Below are 14,844 nucleotides of genomic sequence, written 5' to 3' on the forward strand. Positions count from 1 at the left end.
GATAATTAAGCCTGAGTTTAAGTGGGATTGGGGCCAGAGTATTTGGCACCTTTCAGTATTGAGTACTAAGCCATTGAGATGTTTTCAGGTTAACGATGCAGATCCAAATTCAATGAGATTTAACATCGGTGCAGTCATTAATCCCATGAGTTGTTTGTATGTGCTTGTAAAAGGAGGAATTTTATCCAGATTAAATCAATATCTAAGGAAACCTGGGGTTATCCAAATTTAGCATAAATTATTCACTAAACTTGCTTGACACATGGTATTAGAAAGGAAAGAATTTGGTTACATATAGTAACCACTCGGCCTCAACGTAACATTGAATCAGTCCAAATAAAACAACGGGACTGATCTGTTTTAAATCATCTTGACATCTCTTATGTGTTGTCATCTGTCATTTCTTTCTCACTGTATTGCATATTCCTCCTTTAATCTCTGTAGTATCCTATGGGATTTAGCTCGGAGCTATACAGTGGTGTTGTATAGCAAGGGTCACTACAGGCAGCATCATGTCTCACTAGACAGAAAAGTCTTGGTTAAAAATAGGAAAGCATAGGAGGAAACAATATACCGTGTCCAGTTTTTGAGGCAGTGTGTAATTCTCTCTCTCTCTCTCTCTGGCGTCCCTTAGAGATGGGCAAATTGTTTACATACTAAATAATTTTGTTAGTTGCAGAACAATTTCATTCTTCATCTGTCTGTTTGTATTTAAAAACGCCCAAACATTTATCTATCAACTGATGCTCATTTAAAACCTCCTAAACATGTAGGTATCAATTGATGCAGTGCTAATCAACTGCATCTGAATTCATTTACTACTCGTCACTGCTGCCTTTGCAGTGGTGCTCCCAGAATGCCTAAAGGCCTTCTCTGCACATAGCCTCGATAACATTTGCTTGGAATACTCTTTGTACACTTTATGGACATTTTTAAATGGTGCTCTTGAGCAAAAACTGACACTATCCTGATGTGTCTTGGAAGACTGTTAACATTTGAATTAATGACAGTAGCCATCACCCTTCAAAATGCTGCAATTTGGGGATTGCCATACCAGAATAAACCAATTGTTCACTTAGTCCTGTATTCTGTATATGAGACTGGTTGATGCCTAATACTTCAGAAGAAAGAATTAAGCCACCATACTATATGAAATGGGGAATCATTCAGTGATGAACAAACCTCAAAATGTTTAAAGTTCATAAAAACATCCAGAAATGGGAGACTCTCTTCTAGGTATACAGCTAGCAAAACATACTCCTTTGCCACCCTCCCTGCAGCCATAGTCACTGAAGGGCAAGAAGGAAGCATAGCTGGAATACACTGCATTCTAGCTCTCTTTCGCTGTCATATGGTCCTTCGGGGAACTATTGCCAGCTGATACATTTAAGAGCAGCCATTGGGCTATACTAATCCGCTCTAGGGCTGGGCAAAGTATCAGGGAGCTGCAACTGGCTCCCTGATGATCCCACAACTCAGATGTACTCCGCAGAATCTCAGGGCAGCAGAGAATCCGGACGGTAATATTTAGCAATGGTTGTTGTTGTTAGAATAGTGCATAGGGACCTCAGCCAAGATATGTGCCCCATTGTGCTTAGCGTTGTAGAAACATAAAGAAAGACGCTGTCCCAGTTTATATCATGTCAACAGTTCTGGACTAAAAAGATCCAGTCTGTATGGAGGGTTAAGTAAACTTCCTTTGTGGTAGATGATAATTTTGCTTTGAATATTTTACAAAATTGATTAAGATTTTTAAAAAGATTTCCTTCAATGTTAGAGGGTTTTTTTAACTATTAAGTTAATCAAATTAGAGTATCTGGCCTGGAAAAACCCCTAGCTTCTTTATAGATTAAATAATGACGTACCAAGATAAGGGAGGAGATGGAAAACCAGAATCTTGAAGACTTCTAGATATATTTTGTTCCAGAATGACAGAGTGTATGTAATACATGGATTTTAGAATATATTTTTATATGAATTTCTGAGGGAAAAATAAGAAAAGCTTGAGACACATAGTCAAGAAAGAAATTGTTTAATTCCTCTCCAATGTTGTCGCCAGCTGACACAACAAAAACTAAATGGTGATTTAAATTCTGCTGCTAAATGATAGAAATAAAATGATTGTTCCTGTGTAGGCAGTAAAATAATCATCCAGTGGGGTACTGTGATTGATTTATGGCTCTTTTGTTTTCCTGCTACCATACTAAAGCATTTTAAAATCGATGTATTTAATAGGGTTTCAACTTAGAAATAATATGCAGAACAGGTAAGAACCATACATAAATGAAGCAAAAAGAAAACATAAAATTTCAGTTCATTTTTCCCCCTCAAAGAGATTTTTTTTTTTAAATCAGGCAAGTCTCAGTGCTGTATAAAATGAACATAAACAGAAAGGGTTTATGAAAATCCATAGCTCTGTGTTGTATTTTTCACTAATTCCTAAGATACTGATTGACCCATAGAGGTCCATTTTCAGACTCTAGCTCGGCTAAATACACCTCTACCCCGATATAATGCTGTCCACGGGAGCCAAAAAAATCTTACCGTGTTATAGGTGTAACCGCGTTATATCGAACTTGCTTTGATCCGCCGGAGTGTGCAGCCCCCACCCCGGAGCGCTGCTTTACCGCGTTATATCCAAATTCGCGTTATATCAGGTCGCGTTATGTCAGGGTAGAGGTGTATGTTTTATATTGTACTTTACTTCTGATTTGGGAGAAAGATTGTATATATAATATTTTTGCCAGTGTTAAAAGAACAGGAGTACTTGTGGCACCTTAGAGACTAACAAATTTATTAGAGCATAAGCTTTCGTGGACTACAGCTCACTTCTTCGGATGCATATAGAGTGGAACATATATTGAGGAGATATATATACATATATACAGAGAGCATGAACAGGTGGGAGTTGTCTTACCAACTCTGAGAGGCCAAGAGAAAAAAAACTTTTGAAGTGATAATCAAGATAGCCCAGTACAGACAGTAAATTACCCAGTGTTGTGAATTTCTATGTTTTGTGTGAGGTGCCATCTAGTGATACTATTTAAAACTGCACACATTTGTGGCACACTTTGCTAAAAGCTGTATGATTTCTTGAAGCTATTCTTGTCAGGCTGCAGATAAAGACCTTGATTCTGCAAATCCATGCACAGCATGAAGCAAGGAATGCAGAGCTGTTGTGCTTAAATGCAAGTGTGAGCTGAGTCTATGTATGGGCATGAGGAAGGCTAAGCACAAGGCATAATCCTCCCTTTGTGCACCTTGCTCCTTAACTTTCAAGGATGCAGTGCCAAAAATAGGCAGGGTATGGACAAAGAATGGACATGTTTGAGAAGACGTAAGATGAAGCATGATGAGACACCTGGTTACATCGTGTCTCCTACCTCTTGTCCCTTGTCCTGCTAGAAGGTTGGAGTAATTTGGTCACCAGACAGCAGTAATTTCACTGCAAAGTTAGGTTCCTAGGCCATAGATGGATTAAGAGACATAGGCACTATCAGCCCAAGCCTGGAATCTTAGTTCCTGAAGCCATGTGATAATATCAAAATCTCAACTTTTATTTTAAAAAAAGTTTCTGGCCCACCTGGTTGTAAAGAAAAGCTTGAAAATTGGACATATAAAGGATGCAAAAAATGTCTACCTAAGTCTGAAGGGAAAGAGACAACAGCTCAGAGAGGGGTGAATTACCCCATTCATCTCAATGAGGTGTTAATTCCAACACCAACTCCTCTGGAGAGCCCTGCAACCCCTCCCCACCCTTTGTCCTGGAGGACTGTGTGTGTGGAAGGAGGATAAGAGTCCCACCGATCCAACAGTGACACCCCAGTTGTTGGAATAAGTATGGGAAGCCCCCCTTGATGCCATCACTGAAGAGAGGGTGTGGGCCCTGCTTCCATTCCTGGTGGAGAGATGGGAGCCTCATGATGCCGATAAAATCATAAATATTGCGGAGAAAGTGAATAGGGAAGTGTTATTTACCCCTTCACATAACACAAAAACCATTGGGGGTCACTCAGTGAAATTAATAGGCAGCGGGTTTAGCACAAGTATAAGGAAGTACTTCTTCACACAAAATACGGTCAACCTGTGGAACTCATTGCCGGGGATGTTGCAAAGGCCAAAAGTATAACTGGGTTTAAAAAAGAATTAGACCAGTTCATGGAAGATAGGTTCATCAGTGCCTATTAGCCAAGATGATCAGGGATGCAACCCTATTCTCTCTGTGTCCCTATACCTTTGACTGCCAGAAGCTGGGACTGGATGACAGGGGGTGAATCACTCAATATTTGTCCTATTCTGTTCATTTCCTCAGAAGCATCTGGCACCTGCCACTGTCAGAAACCAAGATACTGAGCTAGATGGATCATTGGTCTGACCCAGTACAGCCGTTCTTATGTTGCCCTGCTTTTCTGTGACAGGAGAGGGGCCCACTGCCATTTCAAATGGGGAAAGGGCCATGGTACATGGGTGGGGCCATGAGAACTCCCATGTTATGATGCGCCTAAAGCAGAGATTGCCTTTATATGGTCCTAGGTTGCCCTGTGCTCCCCAGACTTGCTCATCACACTTTACCTTATAACACAACACTCAGCACCTGCATTGTACAGGATCAAACCTACAGTAAAAACATCATGGTGAGAGTGAAAAGGGCTAATGACAATGTTATGCAGTGTGATTGGGCAATAATTTCAAAAATAGATTACTAAACACCGCATGCCATTTTAATCTGCAGAATGCTTCTTTCCCATGCTGCTCCTGAATGGGCCTCTCATATACTCCTCTGCCTTTGCTAAAGCTCATTCATTCATGTAAAAGGCCTTTGACTCATGTTCTCATGGAAGTCATGGAAACTGAATATTCTTATCTTCTGTGATTTCCCATGTTTAACTACTTATCAGTACTCTTTTAAAATTGCAGGAGCTTCAGAGCTACAAATGCTTCTTACTTGGTTAGCGATAGGTCTGGGTGATAGAAGATGAGCTCAGGATTTTTGTCAAAGGTTTGTGGCCATTTCTGTCATTCTGGAAGTGGCAGTAAATCTGGTTGCTTTCTGAGAACAATTACAAGTGGGTTTACTCAAGAGTTGGAATGAAGTTTCACTGGAGGGTGTTAACGTGGGTTTAGTATCAGAGAAAGGGAGATGACATTGGGTCACTGTTTAGGAACGGTTGTGAGAGACTTGTTGGTTGGACTGGAGGTTTGCTGGACCTATGACTTTAGCCTTTTTTCCCCAGTGACTTGTCCATGAAATTCTTAAATATTCACCTAAGACTTACTGTAGGTAGAGCTTTGTTCATTATCTGATATTTCTAGCCTGACACACATTTTAAGACTTGCAAATAAGACACTCAAGTATAATATAATCAGAAAAAACAATTGTACACATGTTCATGTTGGGTGTAATGTGTATGGCCATAAAGCCATAGCTCAGAGAGTAGTGTTCTGAGGTCTTTTCATGAATTCTCACTTTAAGCAGAAGTTCCAGAATAGGTGGGAAAAGAATCACCTCTTCTGGTTTCTAGTCACCACTCTGACCGCTATACAATCACTAGGACCCAGGTAACTACGTAGTCAGTTGGCATATCCATCAGTAACCTGCAGTGTTATTTCTTAAGTATCTAATTCTCTTTAAACATAACTATGCTGGTTATTTTCACTTGTATTCTTGGTAGGGTATTACAGATGCTTATCAACTGCTGTGTGAATGTTTTGCCTAAATTATCTTCTAGCCTGTTATTTCCTTCTTTCGTCTGTGTACACCAAGCACTGGGTTTAATATTAGTTCAAGGATTTTATCTTCCTAAGATCACTGTCTCTCTTAACACCTGAAAAAATGCAGCGATAACCCCTCTTGACTCTCTTTTTCTTCAGCATTGCTTTCCCCAGCCATTCTGCATAAGTTAACTTTACCAGTGCTTTCGTATTTTTTGTTGCCTTTCTATCTTCCAAAAATTGGGCACAGTAGTTCAGTGAAAATGACCACTATACAGATTTTAAAGTTTTGTCTTATACACCAGTTCCTCCAGACCATTCCTTTTTTCTTTCCAGACTCAAACTTTTATTATTATAATGTGCCCTAGTCACATAACCACTTTTTAAACTACTATGCTATCCTTGCTACTGGTTTATCATGTGGTATTGTTCAGATGCAGTTTTGAAATCCAAGTACATTGTGTTCACTACTCCCCCTTGCATGCACTCTGTATTATCACCTGAAAAGATTCCACCAGATTTACTAGAGAAGATATAGACCCGATTCTGGGCTGCATTCTTGCCCCTTTACATCACTCCTCCAGCCTAGCAGGAGAGGAAAGCAGTAGGATGGCTCCAGGCAGGAAGTCTCCAGGTGCAGGGGATTCCCTGAGCAGTGTAGGGGTAGGCTCAGAATTGGAGGAGGGTGCGTCAGGGAGGGATGGCATTCTAAACTCCACTTCTTTTGGGTTGGTGGAGTGGATTACAGGTGGATAGGGAAAGCCAGACCCAGAAACATGGAAGTGCATACATAACTTAAAGTCATATCACCTGTTAAACTGCACATCCTGGGCTGTGCTTCCAGGGATGATAGACTGAGAATCTGGCCAATAATCTTTAGGGAACCATACTCACTGGTATAATGTCAATTTTTAAATAATCTCATTTCTCCTTAAAAAAACAAATAAAAAACCCTGCCTTATGAGAAGTTTATTCAACCAAGTGTGATGTTTGCTTCTATTTTGTGGCACAGCATCCTCCTAACTCCCACTTCCTAATCTAGCAATAGTAATATTATATGCTATTTTTGCATATCAAAGACCATGCACAGGTAGGATTGCTGCCTCTGTGCTACACAAACGGGGATGTCCAGGATGATCTTGAACCCATAAAACTGAACAGCTGGTATTGTGTACTGAGCACCCTTACAGACTTCCTGGGACAGCCACCTCAAAAAAAAAAAAAAAAAAAAAAAACAATTCAAGGAAAACCTGCACAGTGGCAACCCTATGCACAGGAAAAATACAATACAGACTAATCAAATGCAAAATATTAAAGACATATAGTGGAATATAATTTCTACAATTAGTTATCAGTTTCAAAAAGTTAAAAATATAATGTTTTACAATTGCATGGATAACCATATATATTCAAAATGCATCAGTTAGACTATGTCCACAGATAATCTCCATAGACAGAGTACAACAAACACCAAGATGAGAAGCAACACAAAACAAACAAACAAATTCAATATCCCTTTAAAATATCTTTTAAAGCTTACTTATCAATGAGGTGAATCTTATTCACCTATAATTTTCTGCTTCCTTCCTAGTCCTTTCTTGGGCCGTGATATACGAGAGTATTTAAACATAGGCTTAAATTTTAAGCATAACCTTAACTTGTATGGACTTCAACGGAACGTGAACATGTGCTTAAAGACAAACCTGTGTTTAAATTCTTTCCTGATTAGGGATGATTTCCTGAACCAGGAGTTATGTTTATTTTCTTCCAGTTCTTCAAGTTTTCACCATTCTCCAATGACCCTTTCAGCTTTGCTCCATAATCCTTTATCTTTTTTGCATTTTCTATACCTATACAAGGTATTTTTCTTCCCCTCCCCCGACAATTTGAAAGACTTTATTTGTGAGTGTGTAATGTCTTACAAATTTGTATATAAAATGTTTGTGAAACAGATGGACACACATCTTTCATCTACACTAAATTAACCACAGTAGCATAACATACAGCAACAACATATTATATGCGAGAAAGCATAAATGAAAGTGATGTCATGACCTTACCGGTAACGCTTTTTGCCAACTGTCCAAACACAGTTGAAACTCAAGCCAACATGCACCTTTTATGTTACAGAGCAAATGAAGTTCAGCCCAGAGGCAGAGCTATGATATTTAATCCAAAAGTTCATATATTTAACAGTTTAAAATGTCACTGTGTCTCTGTATTTTCCCTTTAAGAATATGAATTAGCACACCTGTAGTGATACAGACAGATGGGCCAGCTTTACTTATGAGCTGCATGTTGATATGGCTGAATGCTGACCTAGCAGAAATATATCTGCTTACGCTGTACTGCAGATATGTTCCACTAGCCTGTCCCTTGCAGCATTTCAGAGGTTACTGCAAACTCAGTTTGGTGGCTCAGCAAGCTACTATACAGCTTGCTTTGTCTATCCTAGTACACTCCTAAGACTGCAGTTTGGCGCCTAACCCTGCTGTTCAGGTGAAACGTCACACAACCCTACGTACAACAGAAGAGAATTTCTGTAGCTCATCACTCCAGATAAAAGGTCACTGTTCAGAGAAATTACCCCCCTGGGAAAAATGGGCAGTAGGGAAAAAAAAACAGAAGGAGGTAAAGGTAATAATAATGGCCTAGTACCATTCAGCATCCATTGTGGCAGTCACAAGGTGGAATGGCTAAGGCTGGGTCAGGAAATCTGTGGATATCCCAATAAAAAAAGGGAAGAGCAACAATCCAAATATAAACAAAATGGTCATAATACAAGAAATCAAAAACAGTGAAATGGCAAAAGACAAAGCCCACTGTAGAAAAATAAACAGACTGTGGAGGAAGAATTTCCATCAAGATGTTTTAATTTATGATTCACTGTTTACAGTACAAACAAAATAATGAAGGAATAAAAACACGTTATGAGAAATGGATTACTTGCAAATGAAGACTCTCTCTTACCAGACTTGTTCTTGCATTCAATATCGTAGCCTGTGATCGGGCTATTTCCATCAAATCCCATGGTCCATCTGAGGGCAATGCTGCGTGCTCTCACCTCTCGGATTTCTATTTCAGGAGGATCTGGTGGCTCTGAGTTAACAGACAGACTCTGCTTTAGTCAAAAGAACGCTGGTACTAAGCATAAGCTATAATAATGATCATGGCTCTAATGTGGTCTGTTAACAGGATGATCTCATGCCATTTTCTCTGCTCCCTCATGAATATCTATACTCATTTAACCACCCATTGAAGAACATTCTGTGGAGGAAGGAAAAGTCACCTTTCAAAATAAGAGTGACTGAATTTGTCTTGGATTACTAACTAATGGTAGACCTGCATAGATGCAACATATTGTAGTATTGCTTAAATTCTACTCCCATTTGCAGTATTCATGCCAGGGGAGGTTCTGGCTGTAAGTGTCACACTGCATTGGTACTTCTACATTTTGAATGTATGTGATGGTATATACATAAAGACAGTACTTTTAGGGCTAAACTATCGGTGGTTGCGGGGGAATAAGAATCCCAACCCTTTGAATATAAATTCATAAAAGAAGGGTTCAAAACCGAGGGCCTGATTCTCATTAACACTAAGCCCACTTTATGCTGTTACACAATGTGGCATATATATATATATATAGCTTATGCCCAGTTTAAGATCCCTTTACATTGCCAGAGCAGTATAAAGGACCCTTAGGGTAAATGAGAATCTGGCTCCCAGTTTCCTCCTGAATTTCTTGACAGGGCTGGTTCAGACATGCTGTGGAACCTGTAGTTACGGGGAACCAAGGGTTGGGAGAAAGATTTTTTGCAAGTATTAGAAATGTTATGCTCCAAGGCATAAAAGCACATGAGCTAGTGTCATGTGGCAAACCAGCGATGGCCAGTGGCTGAGTTCTGCCTCTGCTCTGCATCTAAAATACCATCACCTTAAACCACTCCACAACCTGCTGCTGTCTGCCCGACTGAACTCCCCACAGGAGGGAGAACCCAGCCCCAAGCGATACAGGCTACTGGAGCCGGAGTTGCACAAATATATTAAAATTTATTTTGACTGATTAAACTTGAAATATTTTGTTTCTAAATATATAGTAGGTTTAACATTTCTCCTGAAAAAACATCACATCAAATCGCTTTTGCTTTATTTCACCTGAGTTTAAACCATTTTTTTATTTAAAAAATAAATAAACCTCAAGTATACCATCCTTACAGTATATGTGCTGGATGGATTTTTATGTCTGACAAGTAGATTGTCAACTAGTGAATCTAAGAAATACTCCCTTTACTCATCTGTACATTTCTACAAAGACTCTGGAATTTAAGCTTCATTGTGATTGATTCTATGGTGCTAGAAAACATGAGTTTAAGATTCTGATGCAACTTCTAATTTCTCTGACAATTAGGAATATGTTTAATTAGGGACTAGCACCTCCCCCCCAAAACAGATTTCTGAGCATGGCATACACTTACTGTACTACAATAGTTGTGTTTTTTTCCTTATGTTGTCCTCTTCCTACCTTGCACAGTGAGCTGAATTATTCCACGGTCCTCCCCGTAAGAATTGATAGCGTGGCAGGAAAAGAAACCAGAATCTTCACGCACAGTTGGCAAAATCTAGAGGTGGATTGAAAAGAAGCCATTGATTCAACAATATGTACAGAAAACAAATAAATGTAAGCATAAAATGATACAAACTGTTTCTCTTTGCAATAGTACACAGATATTGTATGTGTGTGTATACATGGAATATACAAACACACATGTAACTATGCAGAATAAATATTAATGGCATGAGTGTAAGGTCCAAAAAGCTGGTATCTATCAAGACTAGAGGCAAGAGCTAAATCTATTAGAAAGCTGGGCATCTCCCCTTTCCAGTGGTAGAACCCTTTTTTAGCTCTGTTGGGTTACATGAGGTCAGATCTTTAATTTTTCACTGATCCAGGGCTCAATACTCCCTATTCTGCACCTAAGATCACTTTAATATTTTACTTTGGAAGCATGAAAGAAACTTTTCTTTGGCAGGTTGTTTTTTTTTTAAAAGGAGAATGGGAGATGTTTGAAGCAACTTAATATCTGGCAGTAATCTTAGTGGAGATGGATTTGTGGGCAGAGTGCAGGTGAGGTGGTCAAAATGTATAATAAATGCAATTTAATGTACGGTGTCACAAGTTATTGCAGGAAACTCTGGATATAAGCACCCTAATAATGATATCTATACATTATATATATATATATATATATACACATATTTTATAGGTGGAGCTGGTAGAGCCAGCTATTATTAAGCTTGCCTATCATTTCCCATTATAAGATTCTGTTGCTTATAACTTCGCCAGACTTTAATAATTTGGGCTGAGATTTTTTTTATACCAGGTGTCTGCCTCAGGCTACTGTTTTTGTTTTTGTTTTAAATTTCAGTCACAATGGTCAAACCCCATACTTTGGAACAGGGACCTGAAATTTGGCTGGGGAGTGACTGTGTCACAGATGTGCCTTTTTTTCATCCCCTTGAAAATCCACCCAAATGTAGTCAAGTTATGACTTTGAAAAATCCCAGTTTGTAAATGTACAATAGAGAGCTCTGACTTCAGCAGCTAAAATCTCCACTCATAGCTGCAACTGAAATCAATGGGAGCTGTGCTTTTAACATATAAAGTGCTATATAATGCTACATACTCTGAAAAATCAAGTTGTAGGTGTCTTAAAATGGACACCCAAAATTAGTGGAAACATTTGATCATAATCTCTCTGCACCTCAGTTCCTCATCTGTAAAAGGGGGATAATACCGCCACTTGTGGGGGGAGGGATAGCTAAACCCAGGATTGTGAGTTCAGTCCTTGAGGGGGCCATTTAGGGAACTGGGGTAAAAATCTGTCTGGGGATTGATCCTTTTTTGAGCAGGGGGGTTAGACTAGATGACCTCCTGAGGTCCCTTCCAACCCATAGTCTATGATTCACCTCACCCAGCTGTCTGTAAAGATAGATTAATTAATGTTTGAGAAGTACTCAGATAGTATAATTATGAGTGCCATAGAGAATCCTATGAGGAAATGAATAGTTTTTTATTCAGAACATGTTTGAATAGTGTGCAGTAAATACGGCCTGGGCCCCACACAGAACAATTAAAATAAAATATATATCTATATATTCAATAGCTGTTCATTAAGTGAGCACTGTCCATCCCATGTACTGAATAAGGCAGGGTTTCCTGTGGAAAAAACGTTATGTGATCATGTAATTAAAGACTATGAGGGGGACAAATTAAGGTTGCACGGGCAACCTTAATTCTGACATTTCTTAACTTTTGAGAGCTTGACTTTGCAACCTTAATGTTCTTGTAACTTTTTTGTGCATTTATCTCTCTCTCTCTATATATATATATATCACTACCATATTATTTTATGAACAATTTGCTAACCAAGAAAGGGATTAATGCCCCAATCTTGCACACAGAAGTGCTATCATGTGCACCCAGATGGAATCACACTAAAATCATCAAGATGGTTGTGGGTGCAGGGACCCATGCTAAATGTATCTATTTGCACAATAGATTCATTTGTATGTAATAAATATTATTCATCGCATACGTACATGCACACACACACTTAGGACCTTATCCTCTCTCACTGAAGTCAATGACAAAACTCACATTGACTTCAACAAAAGTAGAACAGGAGCTTTACTGGATATTCTCCAAAACATCTTTCAGCTAGTGAAGAAAGAGCTATATTTTACTGTGAGAGTATACCTTAGCTTCATCACAGAGCTAAAGTTATTTCCTTGAGTTTGATATAAAACATCTCTCTCTTTTTTATATATATAGTATAACTGAAAAGCAGTACTGGAAAATTAAAAGAATTTTGCCAATTTATGGAGAAAGTTTTGCATTGTTTTCTTTGGAAGGTTTTTTGAAAATCTGTGGGATTTTTTTTTAATATATTACTAAATATACATGCAAAAACATGTTTTTACTAAATATACATGTGGGTTAGTAACTTATGTTTATTGATGAGTTTTTAATAAAACTCAGTGTTTAATTCACCTGATCTTGTCTTTTCTTAATCCTCCAGATCTGCTGAATATATTTTCTTCCCAAAAATATTTTTCTTTCCAAAGACCTCCCACTTCCTTTTATCCCTCCCTTTGCAGATGTTGTCAGTCCTTCCTCCACTACATCTTTCCATCCATCCCCAGACAGAATACAGTAGCAGCTCAACAGAGGAGCTGCAGAAAAGTGAAGTGTTGCTTAGCCCTGCTGCCCAGAGAGAAGTGGGGGGGAAAAGAACCTTGTTGGTGCCCTTCCCATGTAGAGGAGGGGGATAAAGGGAGACACCGGCACTTCCAGGGATCTAGAGCCTGGAGGGATTCTGATGACAAATCACACTGGAAACAATACTTAAAAGTAAAAGAAGATCAAAGAAAGGTGCTCCAATTGCTACATTAGGCATGGCATCCATCTAAATCTTTAAATACCGGGTATTTGGGCCAAATAGTGCAGCAGCATCAGATGTCCTTAGTCCTGATGTCAATTTCAACACTAAGAAGGGCCGTATTACAAAACCATGTTAGGATTCATCACCTGGTCTCAGCTACTTGGATAGTGTGTTATACATGTACTGGTAATACAGACTCCAGGCCAAATTGTGGCTATGGCAGGCTGGAGGTGGGGAGAGGGCACAAGAAGCCCTTTGTCCCTTGCTTAGCACACTTGTGCAGGAGGCAGCATTATTTGGCTGCAGGCTGCCGTAATGGAAGAAGGGGCAAGCTAGCACCATGAGAAACGATACTGTATCCAGAATGCATTTCTTGGCAGAGTGAGGGCAGGATCATGGCACCAGCCCACTAGGATAGCTTCACTTGTTTAGCAAGGGCTACCTCTACTCTTGCTCCCACTGCTGCCCATGCGACACTAATGCCATTAAGGTGGTACACCTCCTCCCCATACCCTTTCCAACGGAGCCTCTTCTGGCTTAACTGAGCCATGTCTATATTTGACAGATAAAGCAAGAGTCATAGCTCTGATACCACCAGAGAGCTGTATTTCACATAAGTAACAGCAAAGCTGTGAAATATGACTTCTTGCCAGCTGGCTGGCTGATTTTTGCTACAATATCCAGTATCTGCTGAATATTAACAAACACAGCGCAAGTCCTTCTCATGTCCCTGAGGCACTTTTTCCTTTAACCTCACTTGGCTTAGGATATTGTAATGGACATTTTATCTGATTATTACTCTGACTGCCTGGGTGCCACTAGAAGTGCAGATGGGAAGAGGGAGAGAAGGCACTTGAAAAACACAGGGCCTGATTCTCTTGATACACTGGTTTTGTACCAATATGACTCCACTGACTTCAGTGGGGTTACTCCTGTTTCAAACCAGTATAAGAAAGAGGAGCATCAGACCCAAAGTCATTATTTTTAGATTGGCAGGAGGGGGGAGGGGGAGGAGCAGCTGTGCCTGGTGTCCTCAGCCATAAAAAATAGAAGCAAGCAATGCTCTAGAATGTATAAACAGGTCATTGGTCGCTTTGCTTTAGTACCTGCAGGGTAGAGATGACTTCATCACCCACTTCCTTGGTGGAAACAAGATAGCGGGACATTTCAGGGTTAATGATTCGATCCTCTTTCTCCCAGCGGACTATGATGGGTTTCTCTCCATGTGCTGTGCAGCTCATCTCCTTCTTTTGACCCTGTGTTGCCAAAGTGGTGTTTGGATAGGAAGTGATCATAGCAGGAACTAAAATCAAAAACAAGGCAGCTCATCAGTGAGACAGCTATTGTAACTGAGGTCTGGCCTTGTAGTCTCAGGCTCAGCCATGCTCTTGATATGTCACTAGCTAGCACAATTACTTAGACAAAGGTTTTATTTTCATTTTTATGTAATATAAGAAATCATATTTTAGCTGAAAATGGTCCTGAGCCAACATCTGAGATCCAAACAATTCTTCCTACACATTAGGGTTCTAGGAATCTAGATTTGAAGCTTGAGTCCATCCTTATCTTTAATAAATTAAAATATGCATAGATACAGAAAATTACCGTGAGCCATAAGCAGTCAGGTCCGTGGCCTGTAAAGATGTGATGGAAGAACTTTATACTCAGTGCCATGCTACTATGTTGA

The 14,844-nt window shown here is 39.5% G+C and overlaps 1 protein-coding gene across 2 annotated transcripts in view; it reads right to left on the minus strand.

Moving 5' to 3' along the window:
• DSCAM (DS cell adhesion molecule) overlaps positions 1 to 14,844 on the minus strand; it is a 613,017-nt gene that overhangs the window by 128,713 nt on the left and 469,460 nt on the right. For both annotated transcript variants that reach the window (XM_034753123.1, XM_034753134.1), the window contains exons 12-14: positions 14,264 to 14,460; positions 10,238 to 10,334; positions 8,683 to 8,811 (exon numbers count right to left, since the gene is read on the minus strand). In XM_034753123.1, the coding sequence (XP_034609014.1) occupies positions 8,683 to 8,811; positions 10,238 to 10,334; positions 14,264 to 14,460 (423 nt within the window). The remainder of the gene's footprint in view (positions 1 to 8,682; positions 8,812 to 10,237; positions 10,335 to 14,263; positions 14,461 to 14,844) is intronic.

The sequence above is a fragment of the Trachemys scripta genome, chromosome 1 (genome assembly GCF_013100865.1).
Source record: "Trachemys scripta elegans isolate TJP31775 chromosome 1, CAS_Tse_1.0, whole genome shotgun sequence".
Lineage (NCBI taxonomy): Eukaryota > Metazoa > Chordata > Testudines > Emydidae > Trachemys > Trachemys scripta.